We start from the raw sequence: 27,094 nt of genomic DNA on the forward strand, positions 1-27,094 counted from the left end.
ACTTGACATTGGACATTACATCAAAGTTGGATCAGCCTGTGTTTTTACTTAATTTTGAGTGTGTCTCCAAATCCATACTTCATGTGTTTGATTTCTGCCGATAATTCTTGTGTGTTGTTTTTTGGTTTTTGTCAGCACATCAACTATGTACGAACAAAGTATTAAGATTATTTCATTCATTCAGATCTGGGATGTCTTATTTTTGTGTTCCCTTATTTTTTGAGCAGTGATGTTTCTGGACATAGGCTGACTTATTTCCTCAGATACTAACGTGCTGCAGCTCGTCCTCTGTGAGCGGTTGGTGTTTGGCTCAGGTGACAGTTCTGTTTTCAGGCACTTTCTACATGCTGATCATAAGCAGGTGACTCAGTCAGGAGGAGGATCCAAGTGTTCTGTTTACCTGTCTGCTGTGGTTTCTTACAGATACCAGACTGATCAGCCTGGAGCCTCTGTCCAGAGCTGTTGGCTGGCACACAGATGAATAAGAAAAGTTCAAGGTCAAATGAGGAAGAAACTATCCCTGTAGTAGACAGCTCTTTGGCGATGTGTTTCAGTACAGTAGTTAACTTATAGGTTATAACAGTCTTCCTGGGTTAATGCCAGTTTCCACTATTCAACATCGGAGTAAAAATAGTTGATGTTGTGCTTTGATGATGAAGGTCCAAGGAAAGGAAAATCAACAAGTCTGTACAGCGTAACACCCGCCGTACACACGGCATCAAAACAATAATCTGTTTTTTTTTTTTTAAGCCAAATAACTGTTTAAAGTGCAAGCAAGAATAAACATGACATACAAGAACCAGTAGACAAACACGTGGCCCCTCTACAGCAAACGACATCACACACTATATATGTCACAATAAATGGAAAGAACTGCAGTTCACAGTGCTGTGACAAAGGATTCACATCTCCTCTTTTCTTATTTTTCATGTTTCAGACATCAAACAAATGTTAATATTCAGAGATGGGCAGTAACGCGTTATGTAATCCGATACTTTTTTCAAGTAACGAGTAAAGTAAGGGATTACTATTGCAAAAACGGTAATTAGATTACCGTTACTTTCCCGTAGGAACGCTGCGTTACTGCGTTAACAAAACCGTGATTTTTTTGCGAGAATGTCTCATGACAGTGACGTAAGCGAGTGCGACGTCGTGACAAACGCGGTGGGGCAGATCAACAATGGATCACATATCGAGTACTGGATAGAGTATGAGTGTGCAGCGTGGAAGTTTCAGGTGTAAATCGTGTTTTTAAAAAGTAACTAAGTAACAAGTAATTAATTACTTTTGAAAATAAGTAATCAGTAAAGTAACGGGATTATTTTGGGGGAAGTAATTAGTTACTGATTACTTTTTTCAAGTAACTTGACCAACACTGTTAATATTAGACAACGATCACCAAAATAAATAGGGATTCACTTTTTAAATGATCCTTGAATTCTTGGGGGAAAGTTTTCAAACCTACCAGCCAAATGTGAAAAAGTGATTGGTAACAAGAACTGCAATCAAGCTCTTTGTTAACTAGCAGGAGGAACTTGGGCCCACTCTTCTTCTTCTTCTTCTGCTTTTTTAAAACCTTGTATTTTGTCATTTTCATGACAAAAAGCACAGCAAAACAAAAACAAGTCAAGCAGGCAACCAGGATGTTAACATCTCTGACATAGGACCATGGAAACCAAACAGACCAAGACCAACGAGAGAGAGATTTCATAAGGGGAGTTTATACCTTATAGTACAGCGTTCCAGGATTCTGTTTCAGTCACGGAGGTATTAGTCACACAGCTCCACCTCTGTGGGAAGATGTCCAGTTTCAGTTGCAAACTGCTGTCACTCTCCTCATTGTTTTTTTAGCTATCAATAGGAGTATTGTTAGAATAGTTTCTGTCGGGACTATAGGTCTATCTAGGTATAGAGAGAAATAAGTTAGTTAATTAGTGGAGAAATAAGTTGGAGGATTTTGCTGTTTCTTTTTTGATTCTGTCCAGAATCCTTGGATTAATGGACAATCCCAAAATGTATGTGAATAATCCCTGTTTTCCCACATTTTCACCAACATAGTTTATATCAGGTTCTTTAAATGTGAGGAGATAACAAGAGCTGTATTAAAAATCTGAATTAAAATTTCACAGTCAAATTCTCTCCACAGTGACTTTTATTCCTTTGCAACAGCTTTTGGAGAGCTCTTCCACACACATACATCATCAGTATTTTAACATAAGTTTATTGTCCCATTCTCCTTAAACATCCCTATTTTAGCAGCATTTATTATAAGTTTTTGCATACATATCCATCTAAGTCTTTAGAGGGGAGTTGGAACTGTTTCTGAAGCTGGTTAACTGACTCGAGCTCTGTTCCATAATACTTGATATATAGTAGTGAAGGCCTGGATTGGCCCACGTCTTAAAGCCACTGTCCCACACAGAAGGCTGGAATTCTAGATTGCCTCTCACTGGTACGGCTTTGAAACAGATAAATGACTACAGATGCTTGTTTCCACATCTAAGAGTAGGTTTTATTCAATCATGAATGCAAAGTTGGGTTTTTGACCAACTTTGCATTCATGAGAGGTAGTGTATAAGACATGTTCTTAGCTGTATTTCTTACTGGATCAAGATTTCTGGTCATTCTAAGTTCGGCAGCCCCAGGCAGAGTGCCAAGTCTTATTCTGCGCTCTTTCGCGCAAATGAATGTGGAGATTGTGTATTTAGCATATCAAAGGTGGAACAGAGGGACTCTTAAAGGTAATGTTTGGAATAAAACAAAAGACAAAGAAGGTTCATCCCACCACTTGGCTGCTCCAAGTAAAGGGTCAGAATATCCCATTGTGTATGTCTTTCTTATGGTCAAATGAGCTTATTATAACTGGCTTTAAAAAACGCTGGGATGTTGCTGTGGGCCCACTCTTCTTGAAAAATAGCTTTAATTCGAACACATCATTCATTTTCAGCATGAATGGCCCGTTTAAGGTCACGTCAAAGAAGCTCGGTCCAGACTTGACTGACCAAACCTTCATTTTGCTTATTTGCTGCTGTGTTTCACATTGGTCTGTCACACAGGGCAGCTAGGTTTGGATAACTTTCCCCTTAATTAATCATGATCAAACTTCTGTTTACTCGCATCATCTTTGTCTAAAATGACAATCTGTAGGCTCGAGCTAGAACCACTCCGTGTGCAGAGGCAGTCCCAGCATTTGGTCTCTGGCACAGGCTCAGGTGCCTGACAGGTGTACCCATCTGTCAGTAGAGAATGGCGGGGGAGGGGCAGCAGCACATGGCGTTATTGGTTACTCTGTTGGCCCTCTGCCTCCACCTCAAGTATGACTCCTTTGATATGAATCAACGTCAACAGGTTTGTCTGAGGGAACATTTGGAATGAACACTCACTGAATAAGACATGAAACCAGCTCTCCTCTCGGAGTCCCTGAATACTAGCAGATCTGGGAAGCCAAACCTCTCTGATGTATGTAGTATATCATGATCCATAAAGATTATATAGACATATTAATTTTGTTGTTACCGGGTAACAGTGTGTACCAGCGCTTGGCTTCCAAAAGTCCAGTCGTTAACAGAGCTCTGTTGTTTGCAGCAGGTACAAAATATTCGGGTATATGTATTTAAAGTACATATTTTAGGATAAAGTGGAATCACATCACCAATAATTTGACTCAACAGATTTATACCTTTCCCAAAAGATTGGACACTCCCATATGCAGGACCCTGTCCACTCACCTTTAATACAGGTGCTGGGGTTTGAATTGAAATAATGCATTTTTGACAGAGTCGGTAACCATTTATATTGAAGTAGTCGAGATTGCACATTAATTGTCTGACTCTGGGCCAAGGAGCATGATTTATAACCATTGTCATAAGATATATCCATTTGCAAATCATTCCTCCATGCCTCTAAAATAGACTGTGTTGATTCTTTGGAATGTTTCATAAAATTTAAACAATGCAGAAACTCGGCCTCTCCCATTTAGATGCTTATAAATGAGGAGTAGGTGGGGATGTCTACGCTGTCACCTTGTGTGGTTGAGATAAAAATTTCTTAATTGAAGAAATCATATTTTACCTTTAAAAACATTTTACAGCAAACATGACGGTGAGCTGAGGAGTGTGGGCGTGGCCAGTGGCTGGATTAACATTCATTTAACAGTCTTAATCACATATCATCCCACTGATGAGCAAGGGGGAAAAATCTCTGTCTCCTACAATGCTTCTGCTGCTACACAGGAACGTACCCCGTTTAGCCTGCACTTACTGCCCAGTGTTAACTTTGAATAATATACAATTATTATCATTTTGGTTTTGTCCTCGATGCGTCAGAGCTCTGTCTACATTTCCAGGGCATGAGTATAACCTCTATGAAGAGTTAAGATGTGGTGCCCAAATAGCCTGTGTGGGTTCAGGAAGGTGTGTCCAGAACAAAAGGAGTCTCTCGTGTGCTTCTGAGTGTGTGAGTGCGAAGAAGGCACACACAAAAATAAAAGCCAGCCATATGTGGAGCAGCTTCCGTATGTTAGCATTTAGCAGCTGGCTACTGACAAAAAAGCAGTTCTATCCAACTGAAGAGCAAACTTAAGAGTTCAGCTGCCTGAAAATCTGTGACTGTAGGATCTTTTGGCCCTATGGTAGTGTCGGGTCTTTACCTTACAATATAAAGCACACTGAAAAAAACTGCGGTTGTGATTTGGTTCTCTAAAAATGAACTGAATTGAGTAAATGGGGAATAATGATGCAGCTACAGAGTTTTGCAGCTGCTTCTGTTGCACTAACATACATTTGAAGATTGTTTTTGGAGTTTTCTCAGAAGTCCGAAGAGATTTTTCCAATTTATTGTGATTCAGTGTTTTATTATGAAGGGAAATCCTTTGAAATCTATATGAGTGACAAACAGGACGTGTGCTCTGTGAATGGTGTGATAGAGGTTTTCTCAGGCTGCACTCATTCATATAGAAACAAATCTGAAAGCACAAACCTCCAACAGTTGATTCTGGTCATCTGGACGTAGCGTTTTGTGGGAGAAAATTTCGTCACTCATCCAAGTGATGTCTTCAGTCTGAGCTGACTGCAGGTTTCCACAATCTTATAAACAGTACACAGGAGGGAGGAACGCTGGTTTGAGCGCGGAGTCAAGGAGGCCACTGTCATCAGTGCAACAAATGACAATTTGACAGGCGCAAATCAACAGAAGAAAAATAAAGGCTAAAGTTTGTACTAAGTTAGAATATTTCTTTACTGATGATGTTAGACATCTAATGACTTAAATAACCTACAGGACTGAACTTCTGATAAGTTGACAGATCAGCTCTCAACGACTAAAGGCTGCTGTTGTTCTTCTTCTCTTGGATTCATTCATTAACCTGCGTCACGGCCAGACATTCCACTGATTAGCTCCCCCTGCTGGTTCAAATATCTGTCCTTTCATAAATGGTAAATGGTCTGTATTTGTATAGCACTTTACTTGGTCCTAAGTACCCCAAAGCGCTTTACACTATACACAATCTTCCACCCATTCACACATACTGGTCACACTGGTGATAGCAAGCTACAGTGTAAAGGACGCTCCAGTTTCTCGTCAGCTAAAGGAGACATTAAAGGGCGCACTGAAGCTCCTTTCCTTCATGTTGGCAGATTGCACTGGCCCTGATTTTGGCTGCAAACACTCAGACACTTCCTGTCACATCTGTCACTGTGGAGCTCTCCTAAGCAACTCCATCCAACCTCCACCTGCAGCATTGTAAGCAGGAGAAGCTGGACAAAGTGTTACAGAGGGGCTGTGAACGCAGCAGCAGCTCTTCATTCTGCCTGCACATGTGTCTGCTCCTGCTGGATTCCTCTTGATTTTATGATAAACATTTATTTCTGAAATATTTCCTCATATCCTAACATGCTGACGCTCGTCCTCTGTGAGCGGTTGGTGTCTTGGCTCAGGTGATCAGTTTCTGTTTCAGGTCACTTTCTACATGCTGATCATAATATGCAGGTGACCTCAGTCAGAAGGATGATCCAGGTGTTCTTTTTACCTGTCTGCTGTTTCTTACAGATACCAGACTGCATCAGCTTGGAGCTTTTGTCCACAGCTGTTGGCTGGACACTCAGATAAACACTAACTCAAAACTACACTCAGATGTTGTGTTTGACCTTTGTAGAAAAGCCCCAGAGCTCTCTTGCTCTTCCTCACTTTGCAGAAGACCAATTAGTGATCAGAGTGCATCACACCTGTAGTCTTCACATGCCTGAAGCAGAGGAAGGGCCATGATGAGGGGAAATCACTGTTTCTGGATCCTTTATTCCTTTTCATTAGGACTGGATCTGTGTGTGCAGATGAAACATGTAGTTCCTGCTTTTCCTTATTTGTCATGGATTTGCTGTGTTAGTGAGTGATGGTTGTACTTGTCAGCTCAGGTCTGTAGGTTTCTGCAGGTGTTAGCATGTCTGGTGCTGGCAGTCACGCTTTGCTTCATAAGCTGAGGCTAAGTTGTTGTTTCTTGCTGTTTGTTATGATCTACTTTATTCATCACTTTTCCAGAACCACAAGCAACTCCATGTCCCTGTGTGACCTCAGTCAACACTCCTGCCATTAGAATCAGACATCTTCTTATGTTCTGGTCAGTCATCCTGCTCCTGCTGGTTTCTTCTTGATATTAAAATAAACATACGCTACAAAAAAAGAGGGGAACACTTGAACAACACAATGTAACTCCAAGACAAACACACCTCTGTGAAATCAAACTTCCATTACACAACTGATGTTGTGTAATGGAATAGACAACAGGTGGAAATTATAGGCAATTAGCAAGATATCCCCAATAAAGGAGAAGTTCTGCAGGTGGTGACCACAGACCACTTCTCAGTACCTTTACTTTCTGGCTGATGTGTTGGTCACATTTGATCAGTGATTTCACTCTAGTGGTGGCATGAGACGGAGTCTACACAAGTGGCTCAGGTAGTGCAGCTCATCCAGGATGGCACATCAATGTGAGCTGTGGCAAGAAGGTTTGCTGTGTCTGTCAGTATAGTGTCCAGAGCATGGATGCACTACCAGGAGACAGACCAGTACATCAGCATACGTGGAGGGGGCCGTAGGCGAGGAACAACCCAGCAGCTAGACCGCCACCTCCACCTTTGTGCAGGAGGAGCACTGCCAGAGCCCTGCAAAATGACCTCCAGCAGGCCACAAATGAGCAGGTGTCTTCTCAAACAGTCAGAAACAGACTCCATGAGGTTGGCATGAGAGCCTGACATCCACAGGTGGGGCTGTGCTTACAGCCCAACACTGTGCAGGACACAAGATTGGCAACTTCGCCACTGGTGCCTTGTGCTCTTCATAGATGAAAGTAGGTTCACGTTGAGTAGATGTGACAGACGTGACAGTCTGGAGATGCCATGGAGAACGTTCTGCTGCCTGCAACATCCTCCAGCATGGCCAGTTAGGCAGTGGGTCAGTAATGGTGTGGGGTGGCATTTCTTTGGGGGGGGCGCACAGCCCTCCATCTGCTTGCCAGAGGTAGCCTGATTCCCATTAGGTACCAAGATGAGATCCTCAGACCCTCAGTGAGACCGTGTGTTGGTACAGTTCAGTTCAGACCTCATGTGGCTGGAGTGTGTCAGCAGCTCCTGCAAGACCAAGGCATTACCGCTCTGGACTGGCCTGCCCATTCCCCAGACCTGAATCCAATTGAGCACATCTGGGACATCTTGTCTTGTTCCATCCACCTACAACACGTTGCACCACAGACTGCTGAGGGGTTGGTGAATGCTGGTGTCCAGGTCTGGGAGGACATCACTCAGGAGACTATCTGCCACCTCATCAGGAGCATGCCCAGGCATTGTGGGGAGGTCATACAGGCACATGGAGGCCACACACACTGAGCCTAATTTTGACTTGACATTGGACATTACATCAAAGTTGGATCAGCCTGTGTTTTTTTTACTTTAATTTTGAGTGTGTCTCCAAATCCATATCTTCATGTGTTTGATTTCTGTCGATAATTCTTGTGTGTTGTTTTTTGGTTTTTGTCAGCACATTCAACTATGTACGAACAAAGTATTAAGATTATTTCATTCATTCAGATCTGGGATGTCTTATTTTTGTGTTCCCTTTATTTTTTTTGAGCAGTGTATGTTTCTGACATATGCTGACTTATTTCCTCAGATACTAACGTGCTGCAGCTCGTCCTCTGTGAGCGGTTGGTGTCTTGGCTCAGGTGATCAGTTTCTGTTTCAGGCCACTTTCTACATGCTGATCATAACATGCAGGTGACCTCAGTCAGGAGGATGATCCAAGTGTTCTGTTTACCTGTCTGCTGTGGTTTCTTACAGATACCAGACTGCATCAGCTTGGAGCCTCTGTCCACAGCTGTTGGCTGGACACACAGATGAATAAGAAAAGTTCAAGGTCAAATGAGGAGAGAACTATCCCTGCAGTAGACAGCTCTGTGGCGATGTGTTTCAGTACAGTAGTTAACTTATAGGTTATAACAGTCTTGCCTGGGTTAATGCACAGTTTCCACTATTCAACATCTGACTAAAAATAGTTGATGTTGTGCTTTGATGATGAAGGTCCAAGAAAAGGAAAATCAACAAGTCCTGTACAGCGTAACACACGCCTGTACACACGGCATCAAAAACAATAATCTGTTTTTTGTTTTTTAAGCCAAATAACTGTTTAAAGTGCAAGCAAGAATAAACATGACATACAAGAACCAGTAGACTAAACACGTGGCCCCTCTACAGCAAACGTACATCACACACTATATATGTCACAATAAACGGAAAGAACTGCAGTGACAAAGGATTCACATCTTTCCTCTTTTCTCATTTTTTCATGTTTCAGATCATCAAACAAATGTTAATATTCAGAGATGGGCAGTAACGCGTTACTGTAATCCGATTACTTTTTTCAAGTAACGAGTAAAGTAAGGGATTACTATTGCAAAAACGGTAATTAGATTACCGTTACTTTCCCGTAGGAACGCTGCGTTACTGCGTTACTAAAACCGTGATTTTTTTTGCGAGAATGTCTCATGACAGTAAGCGAGTGCGACGTTCGTGACAACAGCTGTGTGCAGATCAACAATGGATCATATATCGAGTACTGGATAGAGTATGAGTGTGCAGCGTGGAAGTTTCAGGTTGTAAATCGTGTTTTTAAAAAGTAACTAAGTAACTAAGTAATTAATTACTTTTGAAAATAAGTAATCAGTAAAGTAACGGGATTACTTTTTTGGGGAAGTAATTAGTTACTGATTACTTTTTTCAAGTAACTTGACCAACACTGTTAATATTAGACAACGATCACCCAAAATAAATATGGAATTCACTTTTTAAATGATCCTTGAATTCTTGGGGGAAAGTTTTTCAAACCTACCAGCCAAATGTGAAAAAGTGATTGGTAACAAGAACTGCAATCAAGCTCTTTTGTTAACTAGCAATGAGGAACTTTGGCCCACTCTTCTTCTTCTTCTTCTGCTTTTTTATAACCTTGTATTTTGTCATTTTCATGACAAAAAAGCACTAGCAAAACAAAAACAAGTACAAGCAGGCAACCAGGATGTTACCATTCTCTGACATAGGACCATGGAAACCAAACAGACCAAGACCAACAAGAGAGAGATTTCATAAGGGGAGTTTATAACCTTATAGTACAGCGTTCCAGGATTCTCTTTCAGTCACTGAGGTATCTAGTCACACAGCTCCACCTCTTTGGGAAGATGTCCAGTTTCAGTTGCAAACTTGCTGTCACTCTCCTCCTATTGTTTTTTTTAGCTATCAATAGGAGTATTGTTAGAATAGTTTCTGTCGGGACTATAGGTCTAGCTAGGTATAGAGAGAAATAAGTTAGTTAATTAGTGGAGAAATAAGTTGGAGGATTTTGTCTGTTTCTTTTTTGATTCTTGTCCAGAATCCTTGGATTAATGGACAATCCCAAAATGCATGTGAATAATCTCCTGTTTTCCCACATTTTCACCAACATAGTTCTATTTTAGGTTCTTTATAATGTGAGGAGATAACAAGAGCTGTATTAAAAATCTGAATTAAAATTTCCAGTCAAATTCTCTCCACAGTTGACTGTTTATTCCTTTGCAAAAGCTTTTGGAGAGCTCTTCCCACACATACATCATCAGTAATTTTAACATTTAAGTTTAGTTCCCATTTCTCCTTAATACATCCCTATTTTAGCAGCATTTATTTATAAGCTTTTTGCATACATATCCATCTAAGTCTTTAGAGGGGAGTTGGAACTGTTTCTGAAGCTGGTTAACTGACTCGAGCTCTGTTCCATTAAATACTTGATATATAGTATGAAGGCCTGGATTGGCCCACGTCTTAAAGCCACTGTCCCACACAGAAGGCTGGAATTCTAGATTGCCTCTCACTGGTACGGCCTTTGAAACAGATAAATGACTACAGATGCTTGTTTTCCACATCTTCACAGTATGTTTTATTCAATCATGAATGCAAAGTTGGGTTTTTGACCAACTTTGCATTCATGAGAGGTAGTGTTAATAAGACATGTTCTTAGCTGTACTTTCTTCTATCTGGATCAAGATTTCTGGTCATTTCTAAGTTCGGCATCCCCAGGCAGAGTGCCAAGTCTTATTCTGCATCTCTTTTTCTGCCAAATGAATGTGGAGATTTGTGTATTTAGTATATCAAAGGTGGACAGAGGGACTCTTAAAGGTAATGTTTGGAATAGAAACAAAAGACAAAGAAGGTTCATCCTCACCACTTTGGCTGCTCCAAGTAAAGGGTCAGAATATTCCATTGTGTTATGTCTTTCTTTATTTGTCAATTGAGCTTATTATAACTGGCTTAAAAAAATCGCTGGGATGTTGCTGTGGGCCCACTCTTCTTTGAAAAATAGCTTTAATTCGAACACATCATTCATTTTCAGCATGAATGGCCCGTTTAAGGTCACGTCAAAGAAGCTCGGTCCAGACTTTGACTGACCAAACCTTCATTTTGCTTATTTGCTGCTGTGTTTCACATTGGTCTTTCACACAGGGCAGCTAGGTTTGGATAACTTTCCCCCTTAATTAATCATGACTTCTGTATTTACTCGCATCATCTTTGTCTAAAATGACAATCTGTATGCTCGAGCTAGCACCACTCCTGTGCCAGAGGCAGTTCCCAGCATTTGGTCTCTGGCACAGGCTCAGGTGCCTGATAGGTGTACCCATCTGTCAGTAGAGAATGGCGGGGGAGGGGCAGCAGCACATTGCGTTATTGGTTACTCTGTTGGCCCTCTGCCTCCATCCTTCAAGTATTGACTTTCCTTTGATATGAATCTAATGTCAACAGGTTTTGTCTGAGGGAACATTTGGAATGAACACTCACTGAATTAAGACATGAAACCAGCTCTCCTCTCTGAGTCCCTGAATACTAGCAGATCTTGGGAAGCCAAACCTCTCTGATGTATGTAGTATATCATGATCCATAAAGATTATATAGACATATTCATTTTCCTTGTTTCAAATAATACGAACCAATAAAAAACAATTAACCAGTATGATTGATGCTGAGTCTTCCCTCGGACTGGGGTTGTTGAACTTCAGGACACACATGGACACAATAAGTAGGAGGGAAGCTAGACAGGAATTTGAAACTTATTTTCCATAATAAACCAGAAAGATGTAGGTTAAAAAACACACATATAAGATAGAAGGAAACATGATGCATGAGGAAAAACGACATGGATTTACAGTAAAGTCAAAACACAGTGAGGACCCAGAGCAACAACACAAGCTGGCATCTGTCTCACTCCATAGATGAAAAGCGCTGTCATGCCGCTTCACATCACTTATGAATTCATCAACAAAGAAGAAAGCATTTGCAGACACTGAGAATAAAAATGCTAACACCACCATCATCCAGCTGCAGACTCCAGGACAATGTGTCTGCAGAGCCCTCATCGCTCCTCTGTTTATCTGGGCGTCACATCAGGAGGGAGTGATGAGCTATAATCATGTTCTGCTTTGAAGCTTGAGCTGTCTGTCTGAGGAGACTGTAGGCAGAGCTGTGCTCTCTGGGCTGAAAACATTTTTCATTGACAAGGGAAATAAAACCCCGCAACAGATTTCAGACCTTTCCAGGGTGTACCCTCCTTTCACACTGTGGTAACTGGCATGGGTTCCAACCCCCCTGAATTGGATAAGTATAAGAACATGGATGGATGGATAGAATTCAAAGAAAAAACAGAAAAAGTTTTATCAACAGGTCATGAGTGCGGTGCTCTGAACGGATAATTGGAGGTGAGCTTCCCTCCCTCCAAGACATCTACAGGAAGCGCTGCCTGAGGAAAGCTGGGAGGATCATCAAGGACTCCAGTCACCCCAGCCATAAACTGTTCAGACTACTTCCATCAGGAAGGAGGTTCTGCAGCATCCGGTCCCGTACCAGCAGACTGAGAGACAGCTTCTTCCACCAGGCCATCAGACTGCTGAACACGTCATAGACACCTCAGCTTCACTACTGGAACTTTAACATTATGCACTACACACTGTACAGTAATGCCACTGTTTTGCACATGTCTCACTCTGTATATTTTTATATTTTATTTTATTATTTTTTACTATTTAATTTGTAAAAATGTGTATACACACACACACACACACACACACACACACACACACACACACACACACACACGTAGAAAAACATTTAGTATACACATCCAGAAATGCATATACTATTATATATTGTACATATATTTATTAGTTTCAGATGTAGCCATTCTTGTATTTTGCTTGTTTACATTATTGTATTTTGTTGCTTGTGAAGCTCGCACACAAGAATTTCATTCACATGTACTGTACCAATGTACCTGCACATGTGATGTGACAATAAAAGTGATTTGATTTGATTTGATTTGATTTGATGAGAGGAGTTTTGTAAACTGGCTCATTTCTGACTAAAGACTGTGCAAAGAGCTCCATTTAAACTACCCCAGTGGTATTGCTCTGTGGCTCTTTTCTTATCCCTATAAAACTGCTCAGAGTGTGCACGCTTCGTTTTGTGTAACTGTTTTTAAATCACTGTAGGAACCACATAAGCTAGTGCAATAATTTTTTTTGCATATGAAACAGGAGGAGTTGTACTTACATCTTCCATCAGCTTGTCCTAAGTGACGGTTTCCTTCCACATATAGCTTTGCAAAAATTGCATAAAAAGCACTTCCATCCATCCATCTTCTTCTGCTTTATCTGGGGGGGTCGTGGGGTCAGCAGCCTAAGCAGTGAAGCCCAGACCTCCCTCTACCCAGCCACCTCTTCCAGCTTATCCGGGGAAACACCAAAGCATTCCCAGGCCAGCCGAGAGATATAATCTCTCGAGCGTGTCCTGGGTCTTCCCCGGAGCCTCCGCCTGGGGGAAAATGCCCAGAACACCTGACCTTGTAGCAACAAAAACATAATATTCCAGGAACACGCTTTGCCGATCCGATCAACTGTTTGTAACATTTCCTACATTGGAATAGACGTCAGCGCGAACTATCTCATGTCCGCCATTACCTGCCCAAAACTGGAAATGACGTCATTTTTGCGGAAAATGTAGTTTTTTGCCTCCAGGGCCTCATTAGTTTAAAAGTTATGTTTGACTTTATGCTTTTCTGTATCGCTTCTGGGATGCCTAGAACTCAAATTGCTCTGCTGGAAAAAAGACATGTTTGCTGGGTATATGTGCTGTTCAGTTGTGCATATCGCAGTTGTGATCAATGACCTTTCACACCGCAGATTTTCCTCAGATAGTTCAGGTTTATTCCCACAGTTGTTGAGTTTTACTGGGAACTTATCTGACCAGCATCATTTTAAACATATAGAATCTTTTTTGACAGCATCAGAGCCGATACACTTGCGTCAGATGTCAACAATCGAATTGCCCCAAATTTTTACAATACTTTTTAAAAAAAAAGGTAAATATGAACCTTCTCCCTGTCTCATTAGCTGTCATCCATAGTGATGTTGTTGGTAATGGCAGTTTTACTGATGTTCAACCCAAGACAACTCTGCGTCTGCATGTTTGTGTTAAAGTGTGAACATCAAACTATATGCCAGTTTTTAAATTGTGTTAATAGGCCATGTAAAACCAGAGTTAAGATTAAAAACTATGTGCAATTTTTTTTCCTGAATTGTTCCTATTGGTGGAAAAATATACCATACCCATCCAATCAAAACATTGCCATTGTTGTTCATCAAGAGACTTGTCAAAGCACATATGAAGACCAACCTCCCCCTGCTCATTGGATCTGCTGCAGTTTGCATACCTGCTGAACAAGTCGACCAAGGATGCGATTTCCACTGCTCTTCACTTTTCCTCTCCCACCTGGACAATAAAGATGCTTATGTCAATGCTGTCCATGCCGTTCATAGACAGCAGCTCAGCATTAAACACCATTATCCCCCCCAAAGCTGTTTGACGAACTCAAGGAGTTAGGGGTTGCCCCCGTCCTGCCACCCTCATCACGTTCTACAGGGGCACCACAGAGAGCTTCAATGGTCAATGGTAACTTTATTGTCCATAATGGGGAATTGGTTTGCAGTATGTCCATAAAGAACAAACAGACAACCAAACACATCACATACACACACACGAATAATATAAGCCTTTTATCATCAAAAACGTGCAATGTGCAACGGCAACAACACTCATGGTTTAGTGTTATTAGCTATGATAATAGCAGTAGGTACAAAAGACAGTCTATGTCTCTTTGTCTTCACTGCAGGCATTTTATAATGATGATCAAGGAGTTGAAAGTCATTAAAGAGAGAATGATCTGAACACAACAAGACAGAGGTTGCCTTCCTCAGCACCTGCCTATTATAAAAGTCCACAAGCTGGACCTATCAACTAAAAGATGTGGCTGGATAGTATTAAAAGCTAAAGAAAAATCAATAAATAAGAGCCGAGCATGAGCTTTGGCGCCATCAAGATGGCAATAGAGGAAGTTCAACAGAGTGACCACTGCATCATCAACACCTCTACGAGGCCTGTATGCAAATTGTAGTGGATCTATAAGCTTCTCTACTTGCTGCAGGATCTCCTTCCTCACAAGTTTTTCAAAGGACTTCATCACTAAGGATGTTAGAGCGACAGGCCTAAAATCATTTAATGATGTAGGTTTTGTGATCTTAGCAACTGGAGAAATAATTGATTTTTTCCATACCTACAAGTGATAAAAGAAAAACGTAATAAAAAAAAACACTGCGTAATTGCTCAGCACATGTTCTAAGCACCTGGCCACATATATTATCCGGACCTGAACTCTTATTAATCTTAGTTTTATTTGGGCTTTTTTTTCCTTTCTGATCTGATCTCCTTCCTAATTTCTCTAACTTTCAAGATATTCCCTTCAATAAAAGCTTTTTTCCTTTCATGAATCAGCCTCATAAGAGCTTTAGAAAACAATGGTTTGTTATTAGGGAAAAAATGCACAACCTTTGAAGGGATAATCATGTCTTTGCAAAAGGAGATGTAGCTGCAGCAACGTCAGTGAGTTCATTAATGTCTTTAAATGATTCTATTAACACTGACCAGTCTATACAGTCAAGGCAGCTCTGCAGGGCTAAAAAGGCGTTCTGACCAGCTGCATATGTGTGTGGTTCAGAAACTGCAATGTTGGCCATCTCAGCCAGTTATAACGGATTAAAGTAGCTGCCTAAATCATCGTAACATCTCTCCGTCTGCTCTAGGACATCTTCCACAAGCACTGCATCAGCAAGGCCTCCTGCATCGTGCTTCACCCCTTGCATGGACTTTTTTCTCTCCTTCCATGTGGCAGACGCTATCGCAGCATCGGGGCCCAATCCTCCAGACTGCAGATAGCTTTTCAGACAAGCCATCAGACTCTTGAACTCATTACCTGCTCTCCCACTCCCCCTCACCACACATACCCACACAGACTGTTAACATATTTAGATTGTTAAAATACATTCACAAATGTATCATGATCTCACAAATATCTGTCCGTTATTTGAAAGATTGAACTGTTGAATTCAAATGTAATGCTATGGAAAAGTATATAACATGATCCCTATAAGCTTGTGTTACATCACATAAGTATTATTATCATTGCTAGTTAGGTCGTTCTTGGCTCAAGAGTTGTGATCAGAAGATTACCGGTTCGCGCCCTGCTCGGACACTCTCCGTCGTTGTGTCCGTGGTCATGACTCTTCACCTACCGCCTACTATCGATGGCCAAAGGGGCCGATGGTGCGATATGGCAGCCTCACCTCTGTCAGTCTGTCCCAGGGCATGCAATCAATTGTTAACTGTATATTTCTGTACATTTACGTATTATGATTCATATTTCCACATTCAGTGACCTTGTTTATAGGTAATTTCATAGTTTGATCACGTAAAAATGTTCCTAATTTAATGTCTAAAAGCACTTGGAAAAGGCAGAATGCCATGTCAAATTAGCGCAACAAACTGTATTTTCATTACTGAAAATGACCGTATTTTTATGAGGAAGTTATTTTCTGTTATTTTACGGTCGTATTTTGGAGCCCCAGCTGCCGGAATATTACCGTTGTTTTAGGATGTTTTTTTTAACAGTGTATGTAAACATAACAATTAATACTTAAATATTTTATATTTCAAGATTGCAGTGGGGAAGGAGAAGAATTATGGAAGGAGCAATTAATCGGAAGAACTGTTGATTTTGACCAGTTAATTGAATAATTTGAGACGCTTGAGAAAGAATTTATCAATGCAATTACCCCAGAGAGATTGGTTTGTGAGTTTTGGGGAAAAAGTAACACATCATCCGCGTAAAGGCTGATTTTATGTTCTACATTCTTACATTTTATGCCCTTAATTGTTGTAGCCTGTCTAATTGCTGCTGCTCGTGGCTCAATAAAAATAGCAAACAGTGAAGGGGAGAGTGGGCATCCCTGTCTGATGCCCCTCAGGAGAGAGAAGCTGGAGGATGTTTGGTCATTTGTTCTGACACAAGCTGTTGGGGAGTTATATAATATTTTTAACCAGTTCATGAAAGAGGATCCAAATCAAACCAAATTTATGTAAAGTTGCAAATAGAAATTTCCAGTTAACTCTGTCAAATGCTTTTTCCGCATCTAAAGAAAATATTATGGTTTCAATGTTTTTACTGCATGAGTAGTCTATTAAATTAAATAATCTACGTGTATTTGTTGATGAGTGCCTACCTTTTATCAAACCAGTTTGGTCAGGATGAATTAAAAGGGGCGTTATTTTCTCTAATCTTTTTGAGAGGGCTTTGCAGATTATTTTAAGGTCTACATTAATAAGGTACGGTGGCTGGGAAGTGCAAATCGCAACAAATTAAAAAACCGCAACAAATTACAAAATATAGGGGTTATATAGCACACAGATATAGGACACACGCACACATTTGCTCATTTTAGTTATTATGCACACACATAGTCAGACCTATGGAGCTTCTCGCCGCGCATTTTCTTCTCTTTACTTACAAAAAAAAAAAGATGTTTCCATTCTCCTCACCCGTCTAAGCGAGACACACAGCGTACATCATTAGCCACAAACACACAACTATGGACATGATAAGATTTGTCACATGGAATGTGCATGGAGCTGGCTCTAGGGAAAAAAGGTTAAAAATACTTAACCAACTTAAAACATTACAGGCAGACGTTGTTTTATTACAAGAAACCCACATGCCTGTCACAGGTTCGAATGAACTTAAAACACCTGAGTTTCCTAATGTGTTCTCAGCTTGTTATAATTCTAGACAAAGGGGAGTAGCAATTTTAATACATAAAAATATTAATTTCACAGTACTCGATACAGTTATAGATCCAGAGGGCAGATTCCTAATCGTCAAACTATCTATACTTAACCAAAAGCTAGGTATTGTAAGTATATATGGTCCAAATGTTGATGATCCCTCATTCTTCCACGGTTTTTTAGTACACTCTCCGAACACCTAGATTGCACAATTGATCTTGGGGGAAACCTCAACCTTGGACTAAATGAAGAAATGGATAGGGTCAACACAGCAGGAACTCAGCGTAACTGGCAGTCCACAAATATAATCAAACAGTATATGAGCGTCTTTGGCCTTCGCGATGCATGGCGCTCCCTTCACCCCAACAGTAAGGAATATACTTTCTTCTCACATGTTCATCACTCCTACTCTCGTCTGGATTATTTTCTGGTCAGCAGCTCATTGCTGAGTAACATTACAGACACTGAGATTCATCCTATAGCTGTCAGCGATCATGCTCCTGTATCTTTAACACTAATACAGATGAATAATACTACACCAAGAAAAAACTGGAGATTTAATACATCACTGCTCAAAGACAAAGACTTTATCAAATACTTTAAAAAAGAGTGGACTCTATATTTAGGCTTTAATGACATTCCTGGAACATCAGCATCTGTCCTCTGGGAAGCAGGGAAAGCCGTGATGAGAGGTAAAATAATCTCTTTCTCATCACATAAGAAAGAAGAAAACAAAAACATTCAGGAACTAGAGAAAAACATCAAATCCTTAGAAAAAGCCTATGTGTCACACCAAGATCAAGAAATATTAAACAAAATACGCAAGACAAAACTAGAATTAAACGAAATTATTAATAAAAAGACTAAATTCTTAGTACAAAGACGTCGCCTGCAAAATTATGAACACGGTAACAAATCCAGACAATTTCTTGCTAACCAGTTAAAAACCAATAAAGAAAAAACAACTATATGTGCTGTTAAAGATTAATCTGGGAACACAATATATGATCCTAAAAAAATAAACAAAATTTTTAGGGATTTCTATGAAACTTCATATACACCACAAATAAACCCATCTAAAAACGAAATTGATCAATTTCTTGACAACATAACTCTTCCAGAATTATTAGACACCCAAGCAATGGAACTGGATTCGCCACTGACGCCAGGTGAACTCCAGGAAGCTCTGATAAGTATGCCCAATAATAAGGCTCCAGGTCCAGACGGCTTTCCAACAGATTTTTACAAAGAATTCTGGACAATTCTGGCACCAGTTTTTCACAGGATGTTGCAGGAAATCAAAGAAAATGGTAGACTACCACCAAATATGAACTGTGCAAATATCAGTCTCTTACTGAAACCAGGCAAACACCCTGTATTTCCTTCAAGACAATTCTCATTCTAAAGAATTCTGCTCATGTTTACTAGCTGCTTGATTTATTGGTGACTTTAAATCATTAAACTGTAAATTGTAGATTTCAAATTCTAATTTCTTTTGATCCTTTAATCCTTAGTCTTAAGTGTATATTTATTTTCTTATTCCTTTTATATCTATTTGTTTGGTTTTTTTTGTACTGATTTAACTGGAGCCTTGTCATCTCATGTCTCTATATACTTCATTGTATATAGCTGAGCTCACAATAAATTTTACTTTGACTTGACTTGTTTAGGAACAGGAGCAAGTTTTAGGAGTGATGGCAGTGTAAACGCTGTCTCCAGGTGGAAAACAGGAGGAGTGATACACCTCCTGTTTTCAGGCCTGCAGGTAACAGGCTGTGATGTTCCCCTTTATCTGATAGACAGGCACTATTTTTTGCAGTGGCACAAATAATTTGTGTGGAATCTTGTTTGATGCAGAACACCTGATTGTTCTGTAAACGGTTTTAAATGGTTATCAAAAAATACTTTAGCTGCATTTTTAGGTAAATAGCTGAAAATAACTTTGTTATTCACAAAACGTGTGCATAGGTTTTTAAAATGTATGATTTATATTTAAAGTTGAAAATAAAATATAATTAATTAAACATGTTTGTGGTTGTTACAGTAAAAAAAACAACTTTTTTTCTACTCAGAGTTTATGGGTTTTTTTTGTCTGATTTTAGATGAGTTGTGTTAATACAGTATGTCAAAATGAAAAAGAATAACAGTAAATTCAGACATGTGAGGTTGTGCTGAAAAGAATGATACAGAACAAGGAAAAGTAAATAGTTTTTAAAGGTGAAATGTAGAGGACACATCAAAAGCAGTCAAAAACGGCTGATTATACCCTGAGTTACCCACTGTCTTCTAAGTAACGCAATAGTTACTTTTTCTAGTAATTAGTTACTTTTAAAATATTGTAACTCAGTTACTTTGTTAAAGAAGTAACTACTAAGTATAACTAATTACTTTTTGAAAGTAACTTGGCCAACACTGCTGATGCTGACCTCTCCCAGTTTGAGTTCTGACTCACTGTCCAATCAAAGCTCTTTGTTTCTCTCCTCACTTTCTTCCAGCAAAGTTTAAGAACGGCTCATGTTGAACCATCTTGATCACATCACTGTAAACTTGTCAGTAATTTTATCTCCAGTTTTATTTATATTGTGCCAAATCACAACCTCAAGGTTCAGAAAGAAAACCTGAAGACTAATCCACTGTGGGCTGTGTTTGGGAGGCCTGTGCTGTCTGAGCCTGATGCTGGATATTGGTTAACTTTCACCTGTGTGTATCTAGGGCAGCTTTTATTGTGGCGGTGCCTCCTGTCAGAGTGGTACAGCTTCCTGTTGAGAGTCTCCTGAGAGGAGGGTGAGGTCCTAGGCAGTGAGGAGCTCTGTAACAGGACTGTGAGGATGAAAATGAGGCTGCTGTCTGTGATCCTGCTGCACGGTAAGAAGAATTTCCAACCTCTGATCCATCACACACTCTGAAGGAGCTGCTTTTTCAGTGTATGTGTCTCCTTTACACACAGATGCTGGCAGGGTGTCAGGATGTGTGTTCAGCCTCTCTTTGCTTGAACTTTTTGAAAGTTTCTAAAATAACGCAGGTGTGGTGGACAGGGGGGTTGTTCCTCTGGGTTTCTTACCTGGATCAGAGTGTGTGTTAATAACTCTAAACTCTGTTAGAGAGTCTGCAAACTTTGAGCTCATCCACATGTAAATGCTCGTTTAGAGCAGTGAGCACAGAGTTTGGAAAAACTTCTTAAAGAGAGAAGGTTGTCATGAACTCTGCTTTTTTATAAAGTCTTTATGCATCAGAGCTGTGTGCCTTTATTTGGCTTCATGCTACATGTGCTTTGTTACCGTTTACCGGCTTTATTGATCAGCACCTCCTGTGACAGTGCTGGAGATCGATTTTATGTAAAAAGACTCTGTTTTTTTTGTTTTTCAAAGGGGAAAGTCTGCACGTTCATGTGGACACAAGCCTGTTCATGTCACGGTGATGTGTGGGTGGGATTGAGAGTTTCTAATATAAAGGACACAGAAAGAGAAAGAGAAGGATGAGACCGTTACACTGATAATCCAGACGACTCTCCACTAGTCTGTACTTGTCAAAACTGGCATCTTACACCATGAAACTGTTCTTACACTGTTGTTTTATAACCTGTTCAAAACACTGACATGAGTCCACTATCAGATAAGATCATTAGTAACCTTCACTGTTTCTGTGCTGTGATGAAACCTGACTGAAACTCTTCCAATAAACCATTCCTCTGCAGATGATCAGTTAGCTGTTTGACAACTACTCTTTGATATGAAAGGACGGTTGGATACTGGCGTATAATTGGCTAAGACTGCTGGGTCTAGATTCTTTGTCGTGGTTCTGTTTTTTGTTTTTTAATTGATGGTTCTTAGTTATTTTTGCAACTCTGTGATTTCCTAGCCTTTAGGTTTTTTTCTCCTTGCCTCCCTTGTGTTCCTTGTGTAGTGCCATTATGATACTTAATTCTACCAAATCAATGTTTATCCTTAGCCAGCAGTGTCAGGGATCCCTCAATGCTGCCTCGGGTCTTCCTCAGTCTGAAAGCTCTGTGCAGTGACCACCCCCCACTTCCACTTCCTCAAATACTCCAGTAAAAGATGAAGCACTGAAGAAACTTCTTTACCCAATAAAAGTAAAAAAGTACAGGCTGTGAAGTGAATTTTAAGCAGGGCTAGCTAGATGCTGAAGTAGTATCACTTATTGCCCCGCCCACTTTTACCACTTAAGCACAGTAACAAAGTATCTGTACTTTGGTAATGCCCACCTCTGTTGATGAATCATGCAGGGTTTATGCAATCTTTTTTTTTTGCACACCCTATAAGAGAATGAAGCTCGTACACTAGGAGTGTCAAACTCCAGGCCTCGAGAGCCTGCAGGTTTTATATCTCACCCTGGGTCAACACACCTGACACCAATGATTATTTTATTACCAGGCCTCTGGAGAACTTCAAGACATGTTGAGGATGTTTTAGCTATTTAAATCAGCTGTGTTAGATCAAGGACACATCTGAAACCTGCAGAACACAAGGCTTGGAGTTCCCCAGCCCTGTAGTACACAGTCACACTTTCTCTGACCTTCAGTGACCTCTGTCCTCCTGTTGCAGGTGTGTGTGTGCTGCATCTCTCTGCACCGACTGTTTCTGCAGGTGAGTTGATGGAAGTGAAAACCATCAGTGAGACTCCAACAAGAACACAAATACATTTACTCTGTCTGTGTATCTGTCTGCCCTTCAGTCTCTCTGAGTGTAACTCCAGATCAAAAGCAGTTCTTCAGTCCTGGTGCTCTAGCGATTCTGTCTTGTGATGATGATGATGAACAAAGAGTTGATGGATGGACAGTGAAGAGGACCAGAGGAGGAGTCACTGAGAGATGTGGAGCAGCTGCAGGCTTTGTTCTTAAAAATTCTCAGTGTCAACTCAAGTTGCATAACCCCTCTGATGGAGCTTACTTCTGTGAAAGCTCATCAGGACAGCGTAGTGATGAAGTCAACATCATTATTTCAGGTACAGATGTTCCAGCTGTGTCTGTATGACTCTGTGTGTTGGTGGAAGTCTGTCTCTGTATCACTCTGTTTGTGTCTCTGTTGGTCAGCTGGTTCCCTGATCCTGGACATCCCTTCATCTCCTGTGTGGACAGGAAGTAATGTGACTCTGCTCTGTCAAAGCAGAGATGGTGAACCGGTGAAGTCTTATTTCTATAAAGATGGGAAGATAATTGGATCTGATTCTAAAGACAATTTGACTCTCACTAATGTTCAGAAGTCTGATGAAGGTCTCTACTCGTGCTCCACTGAGGTTCATACAGATACTCAGAAAAGCAGACTTACAGTCAGAGGTCAGTGCAATGATCTTTCTTATTCAACCTGTTTTCCTGAACTTTAGTAGAAATGTCATAGAGTGAAAGGTGGTAGGTTCTATCTTACTTTATCGATACATGTTCTCTTAATGTATTCAGGTCACATAAACAGAGCAGCCAGAGAAAATTATCCCATCATTACAAAGGTTGGAATATTAAAGAAGGAACAAAGAAGTCCATCTTCACTGTGGTGGCACAAAACCTCTATTTGACTTTAAAACTCTGCTGGATTCACTAAAGAGACTCAGTGTCAGGTTGTGACTGACAGATGTGAACATTAGTTTCTTTTCAGGCCCATGTTTCTCTTTCAAGAGGAGAATATTTGAATGAATCACACAAATGTGAGTCACTAAGGTTTAACCACAGAGAAAAGCACATCTTATAGCTGCTGTGAAAGATGCAGGGAGTCAGTTTGGAATGAGACCATCTCCTCTGCTGATCGGGCCCACCACAGTTCACACACCTGTCCATTGGTATTGTAGTTCGGCTAGCAGTCGTGTCTGTGTGAGGGGAGTACAGGAGAGGACTCAGGATAGGCAGAATCCCTCGTTCCAATCGTCTGCAGTTGATCCTGATCTAACTCGTTTATTCTATAATGCTGATTTCTGTCTGCGGTCTTGGGATGAATATGAGAGAAGAAGATGGGTACGCCCAGACCGTCACTGCACTCCTCTCCATCCTGTGCCTGATAAAGTCCATAAATAAAGACTTTCATGACAGATAGTCTCAGTTTATCCTCAGTGTAACCTGAAGATCCTTTCTTTAGTCTTTCAAGAATTCAGACAGCTCTGTCTATCAGTGAGGAAGCTTCCAGAGACTACTGGAACTGATGAGCTGACCAGATAATAAACTGACTGAACCATCTTTGTCATTGTTCCTGCAGATCCTCCCGCAGATCCTCCTCCTACTGTAAAACCTACCACTACTACCACCACCACTACTACTACTACTACTACTACTACTACAACCACAACCACTCGTCGTCGCTCTTCTGGCCCTCCTCTCACAGCCTCCATCATGTCAGGTCTGGTTTCTGTGGTTCTCCTGGTTCTGGTTTGAGTTCTGCTCCTTTGGAGGAAGCTAAAAGGTAAGAAGTGTGTCAGCTTAGTCACAGAGCACATACATGTGTGTGTTAGTGAAGGTCAAAGGTCACCAGATCTGAGCTGAAATTGCTGATGTTTGTCTCTGAACAGGAAAGTGAGGACGCACTCTGCCTTATGGAGGACCTTCATCCTACTGTCTCTGATTGGCTGCTGTTCTGTGACATCATTGGCCCCTCCTGAAGCTCCAGTAACCAGTATAAAAGGGGGTGTGTCTTCGGAGTGTCAGCTTTGCTGTTGTATCTTTACTGGGATTTTACATGTTTTGTCTTATTATGCAGCACTTTGTGGTTGTTTTTAAAAGTGCTTTTAACCCTTCAAGACCTACCATTGAACCAATTCTGCCAGAGCTTTTCTTTATATTTTTACATGCTGCCATTTTGGGGAGAATTTCAAGTTACTGTACACCAATACAACCATTATAGCCCAGATTTTAATAATATGTATGCATTGAGTGTATAGTAATTACATAAATTGCAAAAAAAAGTGCATCAAACTACAAAAAAAATGAAAATCGCTTTTTTTTTGTTAACATATATTTCTAGTTAGAGAAATTTAAGATGCTTATTCCTCAAAACTGTAAATACAAAAAAGTTGCACAAAATAGTTTCCCATCACAGGAAATTTATTTTAAGTGTCTTCATAGTTTTATTTTTGAAGTACGCCAATTTTTATATACTGCAGGAAAAATGAAAATAAGTATTATAATGCAGATTTGCAAAAAAATAGTTTATTTTGATGCATATGCTATTTCCAGCAGTAGAATTTGAATTCTAAGCATCCCAGAAACGACACAGAAAGTCATTAAGTCAAACATAACTTTTAAAAACACCAGTATAGGCTTAGACGGGCCTGATGGTAACAAACTACATTTCCGAAAAAATGACGTCACTTCTGGTTTCGGGCAGGTCACGGCGGATATGCGATTGTTCACGCTGATGAACGTAGGAAGTGTTACGAACAGCTGATCGGATCGGCAAAGCGTGTTTGTGGGATATTATGTTTTTGTTGCTGCAAGTGCTTTTTATGCAGTTTTTGCAAAGCTATAGGACAAGCTGATGGCATAAGGTGTAAGTACAACTCCTCCGGTTTCATATGCAAAAAAAATTATTGCACTAGCTTACGTGGTTGCAGAGCTACCGGGATTTAAAAATAGTTATGCAAAACGGAGCATGCCCCCTCTGACTGGCTTTAAAGGTTTAAGTAAAATATTTTGGGACGTTTAAATGTTTTCCTGCAGCTCTGCAATGACTTGTATTTTCAGACATGACAGCTGTGAATGTGTGTGTATCACACAGGTTTTGCGCTGTAATAATAAACTATTAAAGTTTCTCACCACAAACACATTAATGTCTGAGTCTTTGTTCAAGATTGCTGGAGAACAGCTGGTCTCCAGCTGTTCTCTCAATATTTGAACTCTCAATATTTGAACTCTCAATATTTGAACTCGTAACAAAAACAAACACATTAGAAGACATTTCTGATCATCAATGGGATGACAGTAGTAGTAGTAGTAGTAGTAGTAGTAGTATTTATTTACAGTATGTGATTAAGACAGTTAAATGAATGTTATGCTTTCACTGATAAGAATGAAATAACTCGTGATATACAGCAACAGATTGATTGCGATTTTGCATTCTGACCAGATGAGGCCAATTTTAACCGCCCATTGAACCTCATCATTAAAAGGTCTGGTCTGGTTTTAGTTTCTGGAGAGTGCTAACGTTCTTGATGTGTTGATGTTGGGCACTGAGGAGGACTGAATACGATAAAAAAAAGAAAACACGCACTGTAAATATGATACTCACTAAGATCATTTCTTTTAACCTTGACTGATCTTTTCAATTTAAAATGTCCTTAATTAACTAGTTTCAAATAGAAGCTCCAGTAACCACTATAAAAGCAGGGAATGTGTATTTGGAGAGTTTGCTGTGCTACTTTCCTTTTTAAAAGTTTTCCTTCAGCTCTGCACTGACTTATTACCTGACATTACCAGAGATGGGCAGTACTGCAATCCAGTAAAGTGTAAAGCAAGGGATTACTATGGCAAAAAAGTAATTAAATTACATACTGCTTGAAGGTATTCCACTGAGACCCATTGTTAGCAGCATGAACTCAGCCACTTACAACTAGAGATGGACCGATCCGATATTACGTATCGGTATCGGTCCGATACTGACCTAAATTACTGGATCGGATATCGGAGAAAAATAAAAAATGTAATCCGATCCATTAAATATCACGAAAGCACCTCACAAACCTTGCAACACGCCGTAACTCACCTCAGAACGTTAGCACGTCGGAGCAGTATGCATCACGTGATAGAGCGGCTGTGGCATGCGGACCTGTCGGTGGTCTGGATAGCATGTGGAGCTTCGCTAGCAACCCGGCATTTCATCTCCCACAAAGTTATCCCCGAGAGAAGTAAAGCAAGTGTGTAAGTCCATCTCTGAATGTTTATAAAGCATTCCCACGTTAAGCTTAACAAGCGACTGCCTCTCGCTCTCCGGCTGCTACTTCAATCGTGAAACGCATTGCTAAACGTGCCCAAAAGCAGGAAACTAAAGATAAACAGAAAACTGCAGGAGAAGAAAAACCGTACCCCCCTCCTTATGCTCCTCAGCCTGCACAGCCTGCAGCAGCTGCACCTAACCCTACGTCAGCACTTCCTGTGAGCTCTCCTCACAAACCTTTTGTTTCAAATCCCTATACGGAGGCCAGACAACAACTTGATCTTATGACTAAGCATGGTCATTCCAAAAAAACAGAAATTGTAGGTCAGTTTCCAATGGTAGCCTTATCTAACCCCAGGTACGGTCAACCCACTGGTCCCCCAGACGCCCAAGGAGTCATACCAGTAGACGGTGAGCCTTTAATTTATGCATTCCGACCCTGGTCTCATAAAGACAGAGAGAATGTACTAAAAGATGTGCCACCCCTTAAAGAAGGCTTCC

General features: G+C 40.5%; 1 protein-coding gene across 1 annotated transcript; it reads left to right on the plus strand.

Annotated features, from left to right (window-relative positions):
* The first annotated feature begins 20,477 nt into the window (after positions 1-20,477).
* Positions 20,478-24,335, plus strand: LOC120743089. Its single transcript, XM_040046618.1, has 6 exons — positions 20,478-20,591; positions 22,289-22,330; positions 22,419-22,688; positions 22,777-23,019; positions 23,924-24,127; positions 24,234-24,335. The coding sequence occupies exons 1-5, from the start codon at positions 20,555-20,557 to the stop codon at positions 24,097-24,099; spliced, it is 768 nt and encodes a 255-aa protein (XP_039902552.1). The 5' UTR covers positions 20,478-20,554; the 3' UTR covers positions 24,100-24,127; positions 24,234-24,335.
* Positions 24,336-27,094: the final 2,759 nt, after the last annotated feature.

The sequence above is a fragment of the Simochromis diagramma genome, unplaced genomic scaffold (genome assembly GCF_900408965.1).
Source record: "Simochromis diagramma unplaced genomic scaffold, fSimDia1.1 OVJJ01000406.1, whole genome shotgun sequence".
NCBI classification, from domain to species: Eukaryota; Metazoa; Chordata; class Actinopteri; order Cichliformes; family Cichlidae; genus Simochromis; species Simochromis diagramma.

What these genes read in the sequence shown, in the direction of transcription:
- LOC120743089 (XM_040046618.1), top strand. Translation starts at nt 20,555, where the DNA reads ATGAAAATGAGGCTGCTGTCTGTGATCCTGCTGCACG. An exon ending in AGTCAACATCATTATTTCAG is followed by an intron (nt 22,689 to 22,776) that starts GTACAGATGTTC and finishes TCTGTTGGTCAG; the next exon opens with CTGGTTCCCTGATCCTGGAC. An exon ending in AAGCAGACTTACAGTCAGAG is followed by an intron (nt 23,020 to 23,923) that starts GTCAGTGCAATG and finishes TTGTTCCTGCAG; the next exon opens with ATCCTCCCGCAGATCCTCCT.